Raw genomic sequence first — 19,526 nt, 5'->3', positions numbered from 1 at the left:
AAACTAGTATACATTATTAACTAGAGGGGTGGGAAAACTCAGAAACTCTAAGATTTGGAGTCTGCGTCTATGGCACTGGCAAGAAACAAAAATAAAGAAAGAAACGAAGAAAATTAAGAAATCTGGTTACTTGCATACAGAAGATTCTAACAGTAAATTTACTTAAATGCTCCTAAAATACTTCAGAGTATAAATGTTTAAAGGCAAGTTAACAGAAAAGTATTTTTTATATGATAAGTGATCTGTATAGATAGCCACATAACAAGAAAACTGGAATACTTAATTACTCATCATGTTACTTAGCATTCACTGACAAGTAACCCCTTTTTTCCCTCTAGTCTGCCAACAACATTTGCAACTTTGGATATTGATGGTGTAAGAAAAATCATCTTTGCACTACCAGGTAAGAATAATTGAAGTTGTTTCTTTTCTGGAAAAATGACCAAAATTTTTTTATACTTCTCACATGATTGATCCTCTATCTTGGAATCTGAAAGACCTGGGCTTAACTCAGCTTTACTGAGACTGTTTCCTTAACTATAAAATGGAACTAATAATTACATCATAGGATTGGTGCAAAAGTCAAATTAGATAGTATATTTCAAAGCACATTTCAAACTCTAAGATGATAATCAAATGTTAGGTGTCACTAGATTTTGCGGGGGACATCTGCCTTTTCCTTATAGGAAATTGGTCAAAGTTAGCAGTCTAAACACCCCTCACAACTAAAGTATTATGCTCAAGGGGCCAATGGGCCTTGAGTCACTCGTGCAAATACTAGGTGAAAAAATACAAAGCTGCCTCTGGTTCTTGCCACATTTGGGCTGGGGTTGGCAGCCGAGTCCCACCCACCATCAGTCAACACCACCACTCCCCCCTTGCTCCCATGTGAGCAGAAACTCACATTCTCAGATTATAGAAAAAGCAACATGGTTCAGTTTCAAAGATTTTCAAATTTAGTTTTTTGTTAATTTGGGGTCATGTATTTAAATTCATTATGAATCTTGATAAATTTTAAAGCAGTTTAGAAGTTTTGAATATCTACTTTTTTTAACTTTTAAAACTATCCTCTGATAATTCTGTCTAATTCTCTATTTTTTGGCACAGATTCCTTAAGAAAATAACCTACTTATTCCTGTCAATTTACACATCTCGTGGCTTTGGGATATTTCTTTGCTTTTTGTATTAAGTAAATGTCAAATGTAAATATAAAGAAAGAGAGGCAGGAATAAAAATTTTAAATTAAAAACATTTTAAGCTCCTATCTATAAGCATAAAAGAGATTAGGTTTCTATAATGTGGGAAATGTTAAGAGAGAAGAAACATTAATAAAATAGTCCTAGGAATGTATTAGCATGAAACTCCTTAGGGCCTTTAATATTTTCTTGGATACTCTGAAAACCAGTATGTAAAGAAATGTGCTCTGCTTCCTACTTTCATTTTGCTTAAAAGAGCCTCTTCATTTTGTCTACAGAAGATATGACTTAACCCACAGATCATCAGTGACACTATAACAAAGAGTATAATTGTGGGAGCTGATTTCACTAATGAAGAGTTGTTGATCTGCCACAGAACTTATTAAACTAATAAACTATTAGTTTATTAGTTTATTTATTAAAATAATTAAAACTTATTTTCAAATTGCTACTCCAATTGGAAACTTTCTCTGCTCAGCCTGAATGAACCAAAAGAGGGCAGCAACAACTCACATGTTCAGATTGTAGAACCAAGTGGTTTTCAATTTCAAAAGTGTATTTCTGTTTTCCTGAAGGTCATGCATTTAAAGCCATCACTAATCTTGACACGTTTTAAATCAGTTTGAAAATTGTGTGTACTTACTTGCAATTTTTTTAACTTTTAAAAATTATTATAGTGACATTATAGTTCTAATGTTTGCTATAAAAAACATTAGAAAATATAGATAAAAGATTTTAAAACGTTATCAGCCAGGCATGGTGGCTCATGCCTATGATCCTAACACTTTGGGAGTCTGAGGCAGAGGATTGCTTGAGGCCAGGAGTTCATGCCCAGCCTGGGCAAAACAGTGAGACCCTGTCTCTACAAAAAATGTAAAAAGTAGCCAGGCATCCTGGTACACACCTGTAGTCCTAGGTACTAGGGAGGCTAAGCTAGGAGCATTGCTTGAGCCCAGGAGTTTGAGATTGCAGTGAGCTATGATCATGCCACTGTACTCTAGCCCAGGCAATAGAGCAAGACTCTGTATAAAAAAAAAAAAAAAAAAAAATTATCCATAATCCTCCAGCCACTCAGAAATGACCACTGTTTACAACTTTTTGGTATCAATCCTTCCATTCTTTTTTCCTATATAAAGTAACTCATTTTTTATGCAGTAATTTCATAGGACAGTGGTATTATAGGAATTTTATAATCATTGGTGAAAAATGAGTAGGTTTTCTTGTTTGTTTTTCACTGTTCCAGAAAAATTTCTGTCTGCTTGTATTTTGAGGCTAGAGGGCAAAGGAAAGTAATTGATTCTTAATATTTTGTTTTTCTGTTGGACAACTTATTTTCTATTGAAATTATTTGTATCACTCATGTCTTTTTGCAACTTAAAAAAAATTCCTTCTTGGCTGGTCATGGTGGCTCAGCCTGTAATCCTAGCACTCTGGGAGGTCAAGACGGGAAGATCAGTTGAGCTTAGGAGTTCAAGACCAGCCTGAGCAAGAATGAGATCCCATCTCTACTAAAAATAGAAAAAATTAGTTAGGCCTGTAGTCCCAGCTACTCGGGAGGCTAAGGCAGAAGGATTGCTTGAGCCCAGGAGTTTGAGGCTGCAATGAGCTATGATGATGCCATGGCACTCTACCCCAGGTGACAGAGTAAGCCGCTGTCTCAAAAAAAAAAAAAAAGAAAATTTGTTCTTAACAACTTTTGTGGGTGAAGAGAATTGAAGGTATGGTTTTAGCTAATAGGCTAAACTGACTGTGCCTTTTACTTAGATGATGCAGCAAGCAGCACTTAGCCATGCCAAGGGAACTTAAAAGGCTAAAAGCCATTTCCAACCCCCATTATATGCATACATACATACAACTGTGAGTTTGTATACAACTAAGATCCCTTCTGGTTTTAAAATTCTAATTTTGAGAAAGGATCTTGAGAATCATGTAATCTAAATTTTTCATTTTGTGGATGAGTAAAGTTAGACTCAAAAAGGGTTGCTAAGGTCACACAGCTTGGTTGGTTTAATAATGCCACACACAAAAAATCAAGTGTGTTTTTCACAGCCCACCCTTTCTCTCTTTGAAGCATGTAACACACCTAGATTTATTCTTGGAGAGGTACAGTTGAATTCTTCAAGTTCATTTTATAACTTTAAAAGAATTTGGTATTTGTGTTAGTCTGCTCAGGCTGCCATAAACAGAGTACCACAGATTGGGTGGCTTACACAACAGAAATTCAGACTTTCTGGAGGCTGGAAGTCCAAAATCAAGGTGCCAGCACAGTTGGTTTCTGATGAGGACTTTCTTCGTGGCTTACAAAGGCCTTCTTCTGACAGGCCTTTCTTGTATGACTTTCCACTGTGTCCTCACGTGGTCTTTCCTCTGCGTGCACACACTCCAAGTGCCTCTTCCTCTTTTATAGGGGCACCAGTCCTATGGGATTAGGTCCCCACTATTATTACCTCATTTACCTTAATTACCTCCTTAAAAGCCCTATCTCCAATTCAGTCACATTTGGGTTAGGGCTTTACCAGCTGAATGGGGCAGGGGAGGGGGGACACAGTCTATAACAGTATTCATCTTCATCAGTCCATAACAGTATTCATCTTCAATTCCTTAAGACACATCTTAAATCATTTGGTTTTATTTTTTTAATTTTAAAGAAATATCTGAGTAGAGAAGATTATGGATAGATTTCTTTAAGCTTATCCGTAGTTTCTAATTTTTTGGTATAAAGCTTGTATTACTGTAGTAATTTTTAAATGGTAGAAAAAAATAGCAAGTATTAATAGATATATAAAACTTCTAAATTGCTTAAAAACTTATCAAGATTAGTAATGACTTTCAATGCATGGCTCTCAAGAAAGCAGAAATAAATGGTGTTAAGCAGCTTCTGGGCATGAGAAGTCTCTGTGTTTCACTAGAAAACCGGAATGTTTCACCCTCTGTGGCATTTGGGTGACTATCCCTCTATTCTGGCATCCTGTTGGATTCAAGGTTATTCAGAAGAGGAAGACTAGTGGTTGGTCACTTCCATCATGATCTGTGATACCTGAAGATACAGACAGATGTGATTGTTTGGCAAATTTCTATGTGGTTTACTATAAATAACTGCTTGGTTGATTTTCAGGGAATCCTGTGTCAGCTGTGGTCACCTGCAATCTCTTTGTTGTGCCTGCACTGAGAAAGATGCAGGGCATCTTGGATCCTAGACCAACCATCATCAAAGCCAGGGTAATGTTTTCTAATGACTAGAAACCCAAATTAAAACCTGATAACAATTAAAGGATATGATTTTCTAACTGTCCAAAACAAACATCTAGAATTTCATATTAGTTTTGATGGAAAATGTGTTTATATTCTCCCCTTTGTGATAGAAATGGTGAAGAAAGGGTCCCTTTTATTCACCTCCTGTGTGACGTCTAGGTGAATCATTTTTTCCAGGTAGAAGTCCATGTAGGAGTCCAGAGAGCAAGGTAAAAATTTGAATGGATATTTAAGGACAAAATAGTCAACAGAATGAAGCTAGCACCACCCTAACACTAGACCTATATGGAACAAGGGACAAGAATTCTCTTTTCACAATGCAAACTCATGAAGGACAGCAATTAACCTATTTACTTTTTCTGTGACCCCATTGATAAATTTTAAATAATTTAGTAAAAGACAATCAAAGGACTAGAAAGAGACCCTGGTGATTCAGTAGTAAAGGGTAACCATATTGTTTGGAAAAGGATTATTAAGGCTGAGAAATTATACTTCATTAAACGTCACTTGGAGGTCAGGTGCAGTGGCTTATGCCTGGAATCCCACCACTTTGGGAGACTGAGGTGGAAGGATCACTTGAAGCCAGGAGTTCAAGACCAACCTGGGCAACATAGCAAGTCCTCTTCTCTACAAACAGAAAATTTAGTGGCCGGGTTTGGTGGCTCATGCCTGTAATCTTAGCACTTTGGGAGGCCAACGTGGGAGGATCACGTGAGGACAGCAGTTTGAGCTCAGCCTGAGCAATACAGTGAGACCCCATCTGTACAAAAAAATTTTTTTTTAAAATCCAGGTGTGCTGAGGCACTCCTATAGTCCTAGTTACTTGGGGGGCTGAGGCAGGGGGATCACTTATGCCCAGGATTTCAAGGCTGCAGTAAGCTATAATCAAGCCACTGTGCTCCAGCCTGGGTTACAGAGTGAAACCCTATCTCTAAAAACAAATTTAAAAATAAATGAACAAATAATTTTTTAAACAAATTCAAAGTCATAAAGCTTAGATGTAGATAGTCAAACCAGTAATATTGAATTTACTCATTATTTTTGTTATTTGCTAAATTAAAGAAATAAATTCACATTGCTGTACGACAAAGAGAAAGAGGCTTCTTTTGAACTTTGCAAAGCTCTTACTAATCCTTTCATTTACTTCTCATTTGAACATCTACCATCTATTCTTTAAAACTGACATTGTGGCTGCTATCCATCCTGACAACAGTGATGCGATGGTGCTCTATAATCAACTTGATGGGTGATATGTTGTTCATGGTCCTCTGTCCATTTCTTGTCAGTTCTAGATATTGAGAACTGATCCAAAAATCAGGCAAATGCCTTCCTCCTACAGCAGTGTCACTGGGACTGCCAGTATGAGTCATCAGTATTCGTGGCTATTTAATCTCTTGTTTTTAGCTCCCCAAATCGCTGACATAACTGCCACTTTAGAAGCATAAGCCTATTCACTTCCTTGAAACATAGCAAATCTTCTCTCTATCTCTGCTTCCTAACCATTCAAGATGTGGCTTACACAGTGCACTTATTACTGTTCTCCCAAATAGATGCCACTGCCATTGCCTTTACCAGTGCTTGCCACTTTGGAGCAGTGGGGTAGATGTTAAATGCTGATGTTGGTTAATCACACTGCTGGACTCTGATGTCACCATTCTGTGGGTAGGGCAATGCTGCATTATTTTTAAAATGTCAGCATATCTTCACCTGCCTCAAGGCAGAACTCTAATCTTCCCAACCTTTCCGATTGTGGGTCATAAGACACTCATTCCAGTGAGAGTCCCGCCCCATACCCTGAAGGCTAATCAGATTTCATCAATGGCTATCCATAAAAACCCAAGAGGAATAGGTTCAGAGAGCTTCCAGATAGCTTAACATGTGGAGGTTCCTGGAGCATGGTATGCCCAAGCATGGAAGCTCCACTCCCCTTCTCCCACACCTGGCTTCTTCATCTGTATCCTCTGTAATATTCTTTATAATATGCCAGTAAACACACACAAAAAAATTTTAAATCATAAGGTCAGCACAGAAAATGTCATCCTTTTATATCAGAGCATTCAGAAGAGCATCAGTTTAGAATAGACATGTCCCTTATTTCCTTAGTTGCTTATGGTTGAAGTTGAAATGCTTTTGATTTTCAGTACACAATCAGAAATACAATCCTAGTAATTCATCAAATAGAATTATTGACCTAAGGTTTCCACATAAGGACATCCTATCATGTGTTTCCTTAATATCCCATCAAAACACCTTGTACTGCTCTTGTTCTCAACACTTTTCTCTAATAACTTACCTGAAGTAACTCCCATTAGTATTAACAACTCAGGCAGTGATTAAGAGATGGAGAAGGGAAAAGCATGTTCTAGAAGATGGCCAACTAGAACCCCCTTGTGCTCCTCTCCCTCACAAAGAAGCCAGAACAGCAAATAAACAACTACATTTTAAAGAAAATAACTGAGGGAGAGCAGCAAAGTGTATCAGAAATCCCGGTGAGCACAAACTCAGCATAGCCACATGAAATGGAAGGAAACACCAGGCCTCCACCATCTCCTCCTCCAACCAGGATCAGCTGGAAACCAGGAGGAACTTCTATCTATGACAAGGAGGTATAACTGACCCATGCCAACTTGTATAAGGATTTTTAAGTTATGTAATAAGTTTTAGACAGATGATTTAACAGGGCTAAGTATGCTCAAGGCTTTCTCTTATATACTAATGAAAACAGTGCCTTATAACTTTCATAGTACTTTTCAAAGTTAGTGTAATAAAGCTCTTTTGAGCACTCTTTGGAAGCTCCAAGTAGCCTGTAACAGAGGCCAGGCCTCTAGTACCATCCAGGGGCTCAAATGTGTCATCCTGGGCCTCCACTCAAAATAGAATCCACTTTGGTCATCTGTTTTCTCACAGGCTCTTTCTTCACTATACTATGAACTCTTAGTTCTAACCTGTTCCTCTGAATCTTCTGGAGCATTCAGCTCCTCATCACTGCCATCAAACCTTCTGGAGACCATTTTATATTTAGAGCACTTTTAGGTTCTCAGCAAAATTGAGCAGAAAGAACAGAGAGATCCCACATGCCCCTGTCCCCTCCACACACACAACCTCCCCTGCTACCAACATCCTGTACTGAGTAGTACATGTGTTACAGACGATGAACCTGAGTTACAACATCACCCAAAGTCCATCATTTACATTAGGATTCACCTCTCAGTAGTGTATGTCCTATTTTGACAAATGGATAATGACATTTATCTACCATTGTAGTATCATACAGAATAGTTTCACTGCCCTAAAAATCCTCTGTGTTCTTCTTATTCATCTCTCTTTCCCTCCTAACTCCTGCCAACCACTGCTCATTTTATTGTCTCCATAGTGTTGCCTTTTTCAGAATGTCCTATATTAATAGTTAGAATCATTCAGTATGTAGCGTTTTCGCATTAACTTCTTTCACTTAGTAATATGCATTCCATGTCTTTTCACAGTTTGATAACTCATTTCTTTTTACTGCTGAATAATATTTCATTGTGTATATGTACTACAATTAGGAACAAAGTGCTCCAAACATCCGTGGTGCAAGTTTTTATGTGGATATAAGCTTTCACTTCATTTGGGTAAATGCTGGTTCACATGGTAAGAGTATGAAACTGCCTGTCTTCCAAAGTGGCAATACCATTCTGCATTGCCACCAGCAATAAATAAGAGTTCCTGATGCTCTACATCCTTGTCAGCATTTGGTGTTGTCAGTGTTTTAGATTTTGGCCATTCTAACAGGTATGTAGTGGTATCTTGTTGTTTAAATTTGCAATTCCCTAATGATCTATCATGTTGAACATCTTTTTTTTTTTTGAGACAAAGAGTCTTGCTCTGTCGCCCCAGCTAGAGTACAGTGGCATCATCATAGCTCACTGCAACCTCAAACTCCTAGGCTCAAACGATTCTCCTGCCTCAGCTTCGCGAGTAGCCAGGACTATGGCATACACTACCACACTCAGCTAATTTTTCTGTTTTTTGTAGAGACAGGGTGTCACTCTTGCTCAGGCTGGCCTTGAACTCCTGAGCTCAAATAATCCTCCTGCTTGGCCTCCCAGACTACTAGGATTACAGACATGAGCTACACTGCTGGCCTTGAACATCTTTTCATTTGCTTATTTGCCATCTGTATATCTTCTTTGTGAGATGTCTGTTCAGGTCTTTTGCCCATATTTTAAATTGGATTGTTCATTTTGTTATTATTGAGTTTTAAGAATTTGTTGTATATTACAGATATACAAAGTCCCTTATCAGATGTATCTTTTGCAAATATTCTCTCAGTCTGTGGCATATTTTCATATTTTTCTGCTTTTTTTTTTTTAGCTAATTTTCTTCTCCCTTGGACATTTACATATAGACCATACCATATATTACTATAGCAAATTATACAATTTTATCTCAATTGACTACTATGTACCTGGCAAAATATTCAACAAACAGAAGAAACAGGCCTAGTCCACAGCATACTACTCAATTTTGAATGAATAAAAGGAATCATCAGAAGTGAAACATCAATCATTTGCAATGTTTTATTCACCAAAATGTGTATGTCTATGTTTATCCAAGGTGCATCATTCTTTTAAGCAATGAAGCTCATAGAAGCTCAAAGTAAACAGGTGCTTTCTTAAGCTAAGTCATGTAAGTCATGTACAGAACTATTATAATGTTGATACAAATAAGTATATGGGTTAATAAAGCATTCTGCATTTTAGTAAAATACCCAAAATATCTAGTGAGTTTCATCTCTAACTGCAAAAGAGACTAGAAAAAAATCTTAGTAGCCGGGCACGGTGGCTCACGCCTGTAATCCTAGCACTCTGGGAGGCCGAGGCGGGCGGATTGCTCGAGGTCAGGAGTTCGAAACCAGCATGAGCAAGAGCGAGACCCCATCTCTACTATAAATACAAAGAAATTAATTGGCCAACTAATATATATAGAAAAAATTAGCTGGGCATGGTGGCACATGCCTGTAGTCCCAGCTACTCGGGAGGCTGAGGCAGCAGGATCGCTTGAGCCCAGGAGTTTCAGGTTGCTGTGAGCTAGGCTGACGCCATGGCACTCACTATAGCCGGGGCAACAAAGTGAGACTCTGTCTCAAAAAAAAAAAAAAATCTTAGTCACTTCAATTTGAAGCAGTTGATTCTTGTTTCTTAAATTTATATAAACATCTTCCTTTAAACAAATAATCATTTTTAAATTGGTAGAAAAATAACAGTTTAAAAATCTTAGGATCATAAAGCTTGGAGACACTTTAACCTTTGTGTAATATAACCCAGTTTTGTAGATGAACAAATAGGTTTGGGAAAGCAAAATAACTTGCTAATATATTAATAGCACACCAGTTAGCAGTAAAGCTGGGAGTAGAACCTAGGTGTCTGATACCATCCCAAATTACACTTATTCCACTATACTACCATAAACCAATCAGTACAATTTCTAGGGGAAAAACCTTGCTGAAACATTAGCAAATAAAACTGTCATGTGAGTAGCCCTTGTAGTTTAGTACTGAAGAACACATACACACACACACGTACACACAGAGATTACATTAATAAGAGAGAAAAAGAGATTTGCCCTAAGATACGCACAAAAGTATTTAGGAATAATAGCAAGTTATCCTATCAGTAGCTAAGAGTATAAATATAAGCAATATCAAATGAAAGACTTCTGTCTAATTTATTCAAGGAAAGAAACACTAAAATTGAATTTTATTCTGGATTCCAGAGGAAAAGCACATGATGTGACTAAACCAAAATGGCATAACTTTTAGTAGAGACTACTTTTATTTGCCTTAATGGGATTGTATATCAGTATTAGGACTCTAGGAGCACATATTCAATGGAAAAAGAAAGTACTTAATCCCTTTTATGTTGAAGATGGGTATATGAATGAGTAGCTAAATAGTGCCTACCACATATTAGGTTCTCAGTAAATATTTAATACATGTATAGATATATGGAAGGAGGGAGGCAGGGAGGTTGGAAGAATGGATATTAAATTTGTTTCTTTAGGTCTGCCTCTTTATTTTCAGTGTTAAGATATCTGCTTCAATTTCTCAATTTATAGGTCAAAGACCAGTAGGTTCTCACAACCCATAAAAAGATACTCCAAAAATAGACTTTATCTTTTTCATCTCTCCTTTTCCCCACTATGAACACCAGCTTCTTAGCCTTCTTTTCTTTTTTCACCAGAGCAACCCAACTCCTAGACTTCCTGTATTAAGAACATAAGGTGGCAATTATGGAAGTAGCAGAATACAAAAGATATTTTTCATGTCTACCATATTCTTACATAACCTCTACCACCCTGTAGTTTTAAGAGATGATCAGGTGACCCAATTTGTTTTCTTTTTCTCTTTATTCTGTAGTTATCATGTGATGTAAAACTGGATCCTCGGCCAGAATACCATCGGTGTATACTGACTTGGCATCACCAAGAACCACTGCCTTGGGCACAGAGTACAGGTTAGTCATTCACATCTACAAGTATCCCCTATGTACCCATCCTGTTAAAACACAAATTTATATATAATAGTCTTCCTTGGTTATAACTAATTTTGTAATTAATGTAAATTTTTCTTTTTGAAAGGTTAGATACATTAAATTGCACCTAAACAGTACAGCATAACAGGACAAGAGTAAAAAAAAATTAACAGAAGTTTAGTTATCTCATTGAGCCATTTTTCTAGATAAATATTTGAAATATAAATCTAGAATTACAGAAGATTTTGATCTGTTTGTTCAACCAATAAGTTCTGTACATAATGCCGGTTGTAGAAAAAGGAGAGGATTGTGGCTATGCCACCTTGTAATGTGAGATTAAAGCCCAATTTATAATGGGATTCTCTGTAGCCTTTACTATACTGTAGATATTGGTAAACTTTAAGGGCAGAGAAATCAATATTGATAATTCAGAGTTCTATAGGTACCTCCTCTAGATTTTAAAGTTTTATCCCCAACTTCTCTAGTCATATCTTTCCCAACTTTTGATTCAACTGCAGAAAAACTATATTTTTTCTGATCCTATCAAATGAAAACAAAGATCCTATCAGATGAAAACATCAACTAACATAGTGACTAAGTACATGGGCTTTGCTATCAGAGAGACCTGCATGCAAATTGGCTATCACTTAGTTATCTAAGACTCACTGGTAAGTCTTGTGAGAATCAAATAAAATAGTTAATGCAAAGTGCCTAGTACCTTGTCTGGCACTTTAGCAAAGAAATGATAGCTGCTACCATTATTATTTTAATGGATTTAAAAAGCCTCTTTTTTTTTTCAGACACACGTTACATTTAAGCCTGAATTGAAAAATTCTGTGGCATTTTACATAATTCTATAAAAGTCTGGTTTTATTCTTTTAAGCAAGAATTTATAATATTCACTTTAAAAGTTTTAGTGACAAGGTGGTAGGATATAGTAGTGTGGCCTCTTAAAAAGGTACTAGGAAGTCTAATCATCTCTCCTCCTCTTGAAGCCCTGTAATTTTGTCAGTTTTCATCTTGAAAATGTCTACAAGGGCTCGAAATGTATATGCCATAATGCTTATGCTGCCGTAATGAGAGTATTTCCTTCTAGGTAATCAGATGAGCAGCCGTCTGATGAGCATGCGCAGTGCCAATGGATTGTTGATGCTACCTCCAAAGACAGAGCAGTACGTCGAGCTCCACAAAGGCGAGGTGGTGGACGTCATGGTCATTGGACGGCTATGATGGTCACCAGAAGGAGAAAGCTTTGATGCATGTCCACATATCATTGACTGTATCCTGTAATATGCAACGGCACAGCTAGTTTTTCTGATTTGGATAAAAGTTGATCTGTATAGTCAACATCTTGAACTATATTTCAAATCAATTTAAATACCTTTTAAAGAAAAAAAAATCTAAAAATAAATCTTAACAGACAACTCTATTCTGATTATATCAAAGCAAATTTTTCCTTTCTTGCAAATTGCTTTGTGTGTTCAATGCTAGGTCTGATAGCGATAGCTTTTAGTAGACAGCGGTAGGTGCCTGCAGAACTTGTGTTTTTCCTCATCTTTAAAATACAACTACTTATGCTCTTAAATCAAGGCTGTCTGCTTATTTATACTAGCGTAGGCAACACTTGGATTTCCCTTAGTATGCTTCATAACTGCTTTACAGAGAGCTTTTGCTTGTTCTTTATCATGTATCTCGTGTTTATGTGCACAGTGCCAAAAGAAGACTAACAGGGTGGAGGCCCTGCCCTGCCTCAAGAACCACACCCTGCGGAGCGTCCAGGGAGGTTTCTTACCCTAGTAGCCTCACGGCACAGTACTCTTGGGCAGTATCTGGATACCTTTTATTTGAACAAACAAACTGAAGAAAAAATGCTTCCTTAAGTGCTGACAGCCTTTTTAACCAATACCTTTAAAATTGTACAGAACAAAAAAATAAAATCAAAGACTGATCTTGTACAGATATTAGTGTTACCAGCATTCATGTGAAAATCAAGAGCAAAGACAAAATAATGTTAAACAACTCTGTACCATAACATTTTCTGTAATGATACTGAAACTTAATGAATAAAAAAAAAATCCTTGATCATTATTTAAAAATGTATTGTGTTGGCCTTGTTATTAAAAAAGGAAAATGGGGTTCCATTCTGATGTTGTTCTACTTGGATAAAATGTATAGTTAAGATGGCCTACCAATGTTAAATGGTATAAAGGAGATTTAAAATATGATATAATGTAACGCTATGTCTTATATAATGTTTGGAAAAAATAACATTTTGATCTATAATGTTGTGAAAATACAGATTAGAAAGTAAGAGAACCTGCAGTTGGTCTGGTCTAGAAAATAGCAAGCAATATTAGAGGAAGTATATTTAATGACTAGAAAAAAATTAATTCTTATTTTAGATGCTATAAAAGCAAATTTCAGATCTACAGTTTTTAGAACAGAGGAAAAAAATAAGTAAGCAACCAGAAGCTTATAGATGAATACCTGGACATTTTTTTTTATTACGTTAGGAAGTGAGAAATGGGGAAAATATGTGCTGACCATAGAATATATTAATATAACAAATAAAATATACTCTCTACACAATGATTCCTTTACTATAAATTTACAGGCACTTTTCAAATGGTAGTAACAGGGAGATGTTAAATATGCTGTAAAATGTGTTTAGTAAAGCAAATTTCAAAATTGGCCTACCAGTAAACAAGGTACCAAATGATGGTAACAAAGGCAAGTAGTAAAAAAATATTTGATACAGATATTTGATATTTCCAGAGTTGAAAATAAAATCTTATATTTTAAATTTTCTTTTGTATTTATTATTAAAGAAGTTAAGTTTAGTTAATAGAGGTCAAATGAAAGAGTATGCAAAGAATCCTTTATATTCATTCAAGAAATATTTATTAAACAACTACTATGTACTTGGTTACAACGTATGTCATGCTACTATTTATAAAGATGAATAGGGCAAGGGACCCAACATTATACTCCATCAGGAGATTTTTAAAAATATATGCAAGTAGCCTTAATATTTAATATATTTATAAAATATTAATATTTAATATATTGATATTTGATAATACAGGGTAGAGTATATAGAATATCATAAATGCCACAATTCAGATTTAAAGGTTGGAGAAGTTCAAATGAGAACTTCCTACAAGGTAAGATTTCAAGGGGTAGATCGCATTTTAGTGGATCTTGAAGGAAGGATAAAATTTTGAAGATGGTGGCACAGGAAGAAGGATATTCAAAAAACAGAATTATAGACAATTAGTAATAATTATTTTATTATAGAACAAATAATTATAGAATAAATAATTCTTATATTGTAATATAAGAATAACAATGTTTATAGGGTCGTTATGAAAATTAAACATATGAAATGTGCTTAGAACAGCACCTGGCACATAGTAAGCTCCACAAAGGTGGGGATTTTTATTAATATTGTTAATCAACATTATCCCCAAGTCCTTAGAAGAATTCCTGGTATATGTGCATATGTGTAAGCATCAGCAAATATTTATGCAATAAAACACATTATGTAGAGCTTACTGTATGCCAGGTATTATTCTAAGCACTTTCCATATGTTTAATTTTCACATTGTTATTCCTATATTACAGGTGAAGAAATGAGGCACAGAAAGATTAAGAAACTTGTCCATAGTCTCACAGATAGTATAGAAAAAAAGTAAGGATTGAAACTTAACAATATGGACTCTTAAACACTAAGCCATAGAAACAGAAAATTGATACGTTTGTAAGACTGAAAAGTACTTATTTAAGGCCCAAACTATAAAGTTTTTAAATACCAATTTAAGAAGTTTAGATTTATTCTAAAGACAATAAAACTGTTAGAGATTCTTGATTAGGGTAGTGTCATAATGACAATTATCTTTTTAGGGAAAGTAACTCTGACAGCATTGAGTAGGATAGATTTAGACTGGAGAGAAACTGGAGTGAGAGATATCAGCTAAGAAGTGGTTGTATAGATGAGGTAGGGGTGATGGTTATGGGAAAGTCAGGATAGATGAATAAGTCAGAAAAAATGGATTTTGTGGAAGAGCTGACAGCTTTGGGCATGTGTTTGAGATTCCAGTTTACTAAGGTATATGTGTCCTGTTGGTATTTGAAAGTACAGGGTAGAAGTTCACAAAAGATTCAAACTTGGCTGGACACAACTTTGAGAATCATCACATATAGGTGATATTTGAAATGTAAGGTTGGATGGAAAAGATTATAAAGGAAAGCCTTGCCAAGAAAAAAGGACAGGGCCTTGGGGTGTTAGAGGGAAAAGCAATGAATGGAATGAGAGGAAGAGAAGTTTGCAGAAGAGAATAAAAGGCATGCAGGGTCCCATAAACCAAGGAGGAAGGATAATCAACTGTCATATGCAAAAGAAATATCAAGAATAACAAAGGTTGAAAAAGACCTATTGATCAGGCAATTATTTGTGAATTGTAAGAGTGCAATTTCAGTAGTGGGTTGAAAGCAAAAGCTACATTGCAAAGTAGAAACTTGAGTGTGAATTCTTTGCAACTTGTGCATGAGAAAAGAAAGATATGCACAAGATGGTAGCTTGAACTGATTAACAAGATAGAGGAAAGATTTTTGCTTGTGGGTTTTGCAAATGGAGAAATAATAGTTGTGGGCATATTAAAAATGCAAAAGTAGGGTCCTAAATTGGAGAAAGACAAGGAAAGGAGCTGGATTTAAGGACCCTTAAAAAAGGGATATTTTTTTCCTTCTGAGATAGAAAAGGGAAAAGATATGAATACATTTGAAGTGAATACAAGGGATTTATTTTTAAAAGGTTCAGTGAAATGGTTCTACTTAGAACACTGGACATCAGTGTCATCTAATCTATTTGCATTTATTTGACCAAAATTATTTAAGAATTAAGCATATATGATATACTATAAGTCTTCTTTGTCTTAGTAGTGATTCATAAAAGACTATAGATGTGTAGAAGCTAAGCAATTCCTTTTAACCATATTTTTTGGCTCTATGTTTTGGTTACTTCAACCATATCCACAATGAAAAAAAGAACATAAACGGATTAAATTTACCAACTAAATGAAATGCCTGGCAATGTTGCATGTTACAATAAGTGGATTCTTTGGATTGCTTTCGTTTTTAAAATTATTTGCTAACCAACAAAACTTTGTAGATCTAACCTATTACCAACTCTTGATCTTCATGAAACCCTAACAAGGTAAGTCATTATCATTCCCAATTATAGAAAGTGGGGGGTTATGTAAGTATAGAATTCAAAGCATATAAACTGTGTATCATATTATTTCAAAGATGATGGGTCTAGATTAAATAATGCATTGCATTCTAACATTTATAAAACATATTATACTTGACTGTCTAAGAGTGTTATATTGTTTCAGAGTTCATCAATAACTTGGCCTAGAACCAAAAGGTTAGAGAATTGTTCAATCCTGGCCATCTTGTATGGTCATTTACCAATATTTCTCCTGTAGTCTTTTGTAATAATTCAATTTATTTATCAAGCTCCTACAGTATGTCAGGCTGCATGCTAGGCACTGAGGATACAATGATGAATGAGACAAAATCTCTGATATCCAAGTGGAGGAGATAGATTATGAGAAAGGAAAAAAAATTAAATACAGATTAGGAAAAGTCTATAAAGAAAATCCAATGACATGTTAGAGAGTGACTGAGTGGAGGCCTAAATCAGATTCAGTGGGTGTGTCAAGATCCAGTCATCTTTAAAAAGGCAGAAATCAACTATTTCAATAGAGAGACTTCAGTGTAAGAATAAGTTACATAGGTGCTGGAGGCCTGGAAAAGCACAAAGGAAACACTGAAATATCAGAGACTGGAGAAAGCAACTACCACAACTAGAGCTGGGGGGTTGGGATGAAGAGGTTGGGGGAATAGACTGCAGAAGCTCAAAGGTCAGATCCTTTGGAGCTAGGACTCTGCCCTCTAAGGAGAGGGCACTGCCCAGCTGCTGACTCTGAGAGTGAAGAAAAAGAAATGCAAGCTAGAACTGATTGCTGTTGCCGGAGCAACACTGACAGAAACAACAATTCAGTGGGAAGGAATTCTTTCTTCTCTCCTGCTTTCCAAGCTCCCTCAAGTCTAGTGCAACCTATTGTTGAACCTAACAGAAAGCCAGCTGGAGAAAGAAATGTAGTTTGCAGAATTGCAGCCCCAGCATTACAAGGCAGAATATACAATGGTGGCTTTGGGGCTGAGACAATCACTTATCAATTGATTAAGAAAGGGCTCTCTACTCAGATGACATTTGAGCTGTGTTCTGAAAAGTGAAAATAAGCCCCACATGTGAAAAGTTGGGAGAGGAGCATTTCAGACAGAGGAAAGGGCTTGAATTCAATGTCAGAAAGGAGACAGAAGTATGATGGGGAGCAGGGGAAGTGGTCTGAAATATAGCTGGAGAGAACTGAAGCCAAGATGGAGCCAGATCCTGCTCACAAACACATAGACATACTAAATATATACACACACCTTATGACATACGTCACATATTCTAAGAGCATTGGGAAGCCACTGAAGGTTTAAAAAAGCAAAAAGTTATTTATTAATACTAAACAGCAGTTGAAGACAAGGCACCACGCTAAACCAGGGTTCCTGCAAACAAGCACCTCATTCTCTTCGCCTCCTACACCTGTTCCTCTGCCCATGTTGTTTCCTGGTTAATGGCACCATCATTCACCCACTTTCCCAAACGAGAAATCTTTGAGTCATCTTACTTCTAACTGCCCACATCCAATGAGTCACCAAATTCTCTCAATGCTACTAAAAGTTCCTAAATTAACCCCTTCCTTTCCATTCCTACTGCCATTGCCTTGGGCTCTGTGCAGAACTGCCCTCCCCAAATCTATCCTTCACACTACTATCAGAATGATCAATCCAGAACATACCTCTCCCCATGTGGAACTCTATCAGAAAACCACTGCAGCAGATGGGGTCCCACCATCGAGTTATGGCATTCAAAGCCCTCCACAATCTAGTCTCTCCCTCCCAGCTTCATTTTTTTCTCCCCTCCAACTTTATGTAACCTCAGACCATTTGTAGTTACTCCCTCTAACCCTGTCATTTTATGCCTTCAGTGCCTTTGCTCAAGCTGGCTAATCTTTGGCAATTTAGCTTGGACATTAACTGCTCTAGGAAGCCTTCCCTAAATCCCCAGATTGGACAGAATGCCCTTCATCTATGTTCCCAAAGTCCCCTGGGCACCTCTCTATCTTATCACTGCATCACACTGAAATAATCTGTTTTATGCAACCCCTTCTCCACTTGATGGTAAGTTTCTTGAGTGCAGAGATTGTTCATCTCTGTAGCCCAGCATGGCATGGTGCCCAGTTAAGTAGTAGGTACCTATTACTGAACTGACCAATAAAACTGATCTTGCATAGCACTCACCAGGGAGTCAGAGACCAAATGTGGTAGGAAACCTTCATATCCCAAGCTTAGAACACAAGCTGAGAGGACCCCATGCAGGTATGCACAAGCAGGCCCACCTTGAGGGGCAAGGACAAAAGGCTAATTGAGCACAGACTTCACTTTGACAAAGTGCCTCAAATTCAGACTTATGACATCTCCAAATGAAGTTATACATACAGTTTTGTATTTTGTGCATCTTAAAAAGCATTAATATTTTAAAGGTAAATATTTAAAATATGCCACGATTTTTATTTCCCTCTTTTGGTATTTCTTCACTTTTTAATATAATAGTAGCCTCAAAAAAAAAAAAATGGAAGTGAGATGATACCAAAGGGCATCATCAGATGGTATCTTTGTACCACAGAATTAATATCATCAACACTGAAGAGATAAAATCAGATTTATGCAAAAATGTTTCCTGGCCCTGGGGAAAGAACAACAGGAACATGACAAGTGGTGATCATGCAATAAATATACCGAATGAAGAAATAGATGACTAGAAACTTAGTCAATGGTACTAGAGGTATGACTAAAGAAAGAATTTGTCCATCTGAAAGGGAAAACAGAGCATCAAAGGCAAAAAAAAACAGGGAAACCCATCAGGCCTGCACAGAAGGAGGCTGCTCTTGCCTGCACACCGCACCAGTTACAGGCATTGAGCTATCACCAGAGCCTGATACCATGAAACACTCAAGCTAGCACAACCAGCCCTCAGCTGTGTTTCTAAGCAGTGTCACCCTCTAAGAATGCTATTCTTTTTAAGCTTTTCTTCAGAGGCTCAACATGCCTTAAATATGTTTAAATCTCTGAAAATTAGGACATAAGGAGATTGATAAATTATTAATTGAATGATAAATGATAAAAAGTATTTTCAACTTTTGCAGTATGACATCTTTTCCATGATTATGCTATTGCTAAATTGACTTTTCTCTCCAAGGAAGCCTCTGAGAACTTCACATCACCACCCGACTCCAGCTCCCCAGGTGTCTGGGCTCCACAGGAATGCTGGCCACACTTCATCTCAGTGGTGGGGCTGCGAGGCTGCTCCCTCCTGGCGCTCTTCTCTTACTTCAGAGGCTATGTCAGCACATGACAATTATGATGCAGGAGCCCTAGAACAATGCCA

General features: G+C 36.7%; 1 protein-coding gene across 15 annotated transcripts in view; it reads left to right on the top strand.

Annotated features, from left to right (window-relative positions):
* The window catches only part of GPHN (gephyrin), a 540,115-nt gene extending 527,570 nt beyond the window's left edge, over positions 1 to 12,545 (top strand). For all 15 annotated transcript variants that reach the window (XM_020285734.2, XM_020285732.2, XM_076003938.1 and 12 more), the window contains 4 exons: positions 339 to 403; positions 4,312 to 4,415; positions 10,846 to 10,942; positions 12,057 to 12,545. In XM_020285734.2, the coding sequence (XP_020141323.1) occupies positions 339 to 403; positions 4,312 to 4,415; positions 10,846 to 10,942; positions 12,057 to 12,190 (400 nt within the window). In that variant the 3' untranslated portion in view covers positions 12,191 to 12,545. The remainder of the gene's footprint in view (positions 1 to 338; positions 404 to 4,311; positions 4,416 to 10,845; positions 10,943 to 12,056) is intronic.
* Positions 12,546 to 19,526: the final 6,981 nt, after the last annotated feature.

The sequence above is a fragment of the Microcebus murinus genome, chromosome 6 (genome assembly GCF_040939455.1).
Source record: "Microcebus murinus isolate Inina chromosome 6, M.murinus_Inina_mat1.0, whole genome shotgun sequence".
NCBI lineage: Eukaryota > Metazoa > Chordata > Mammalia > Primates > Cheirogaleidae > Microcebus > Microcebus murinus.
Note: the sequence above shows the minus strand (reverse complement) of the source record. Positions and strands in the feature narration are given on the sequence as shown.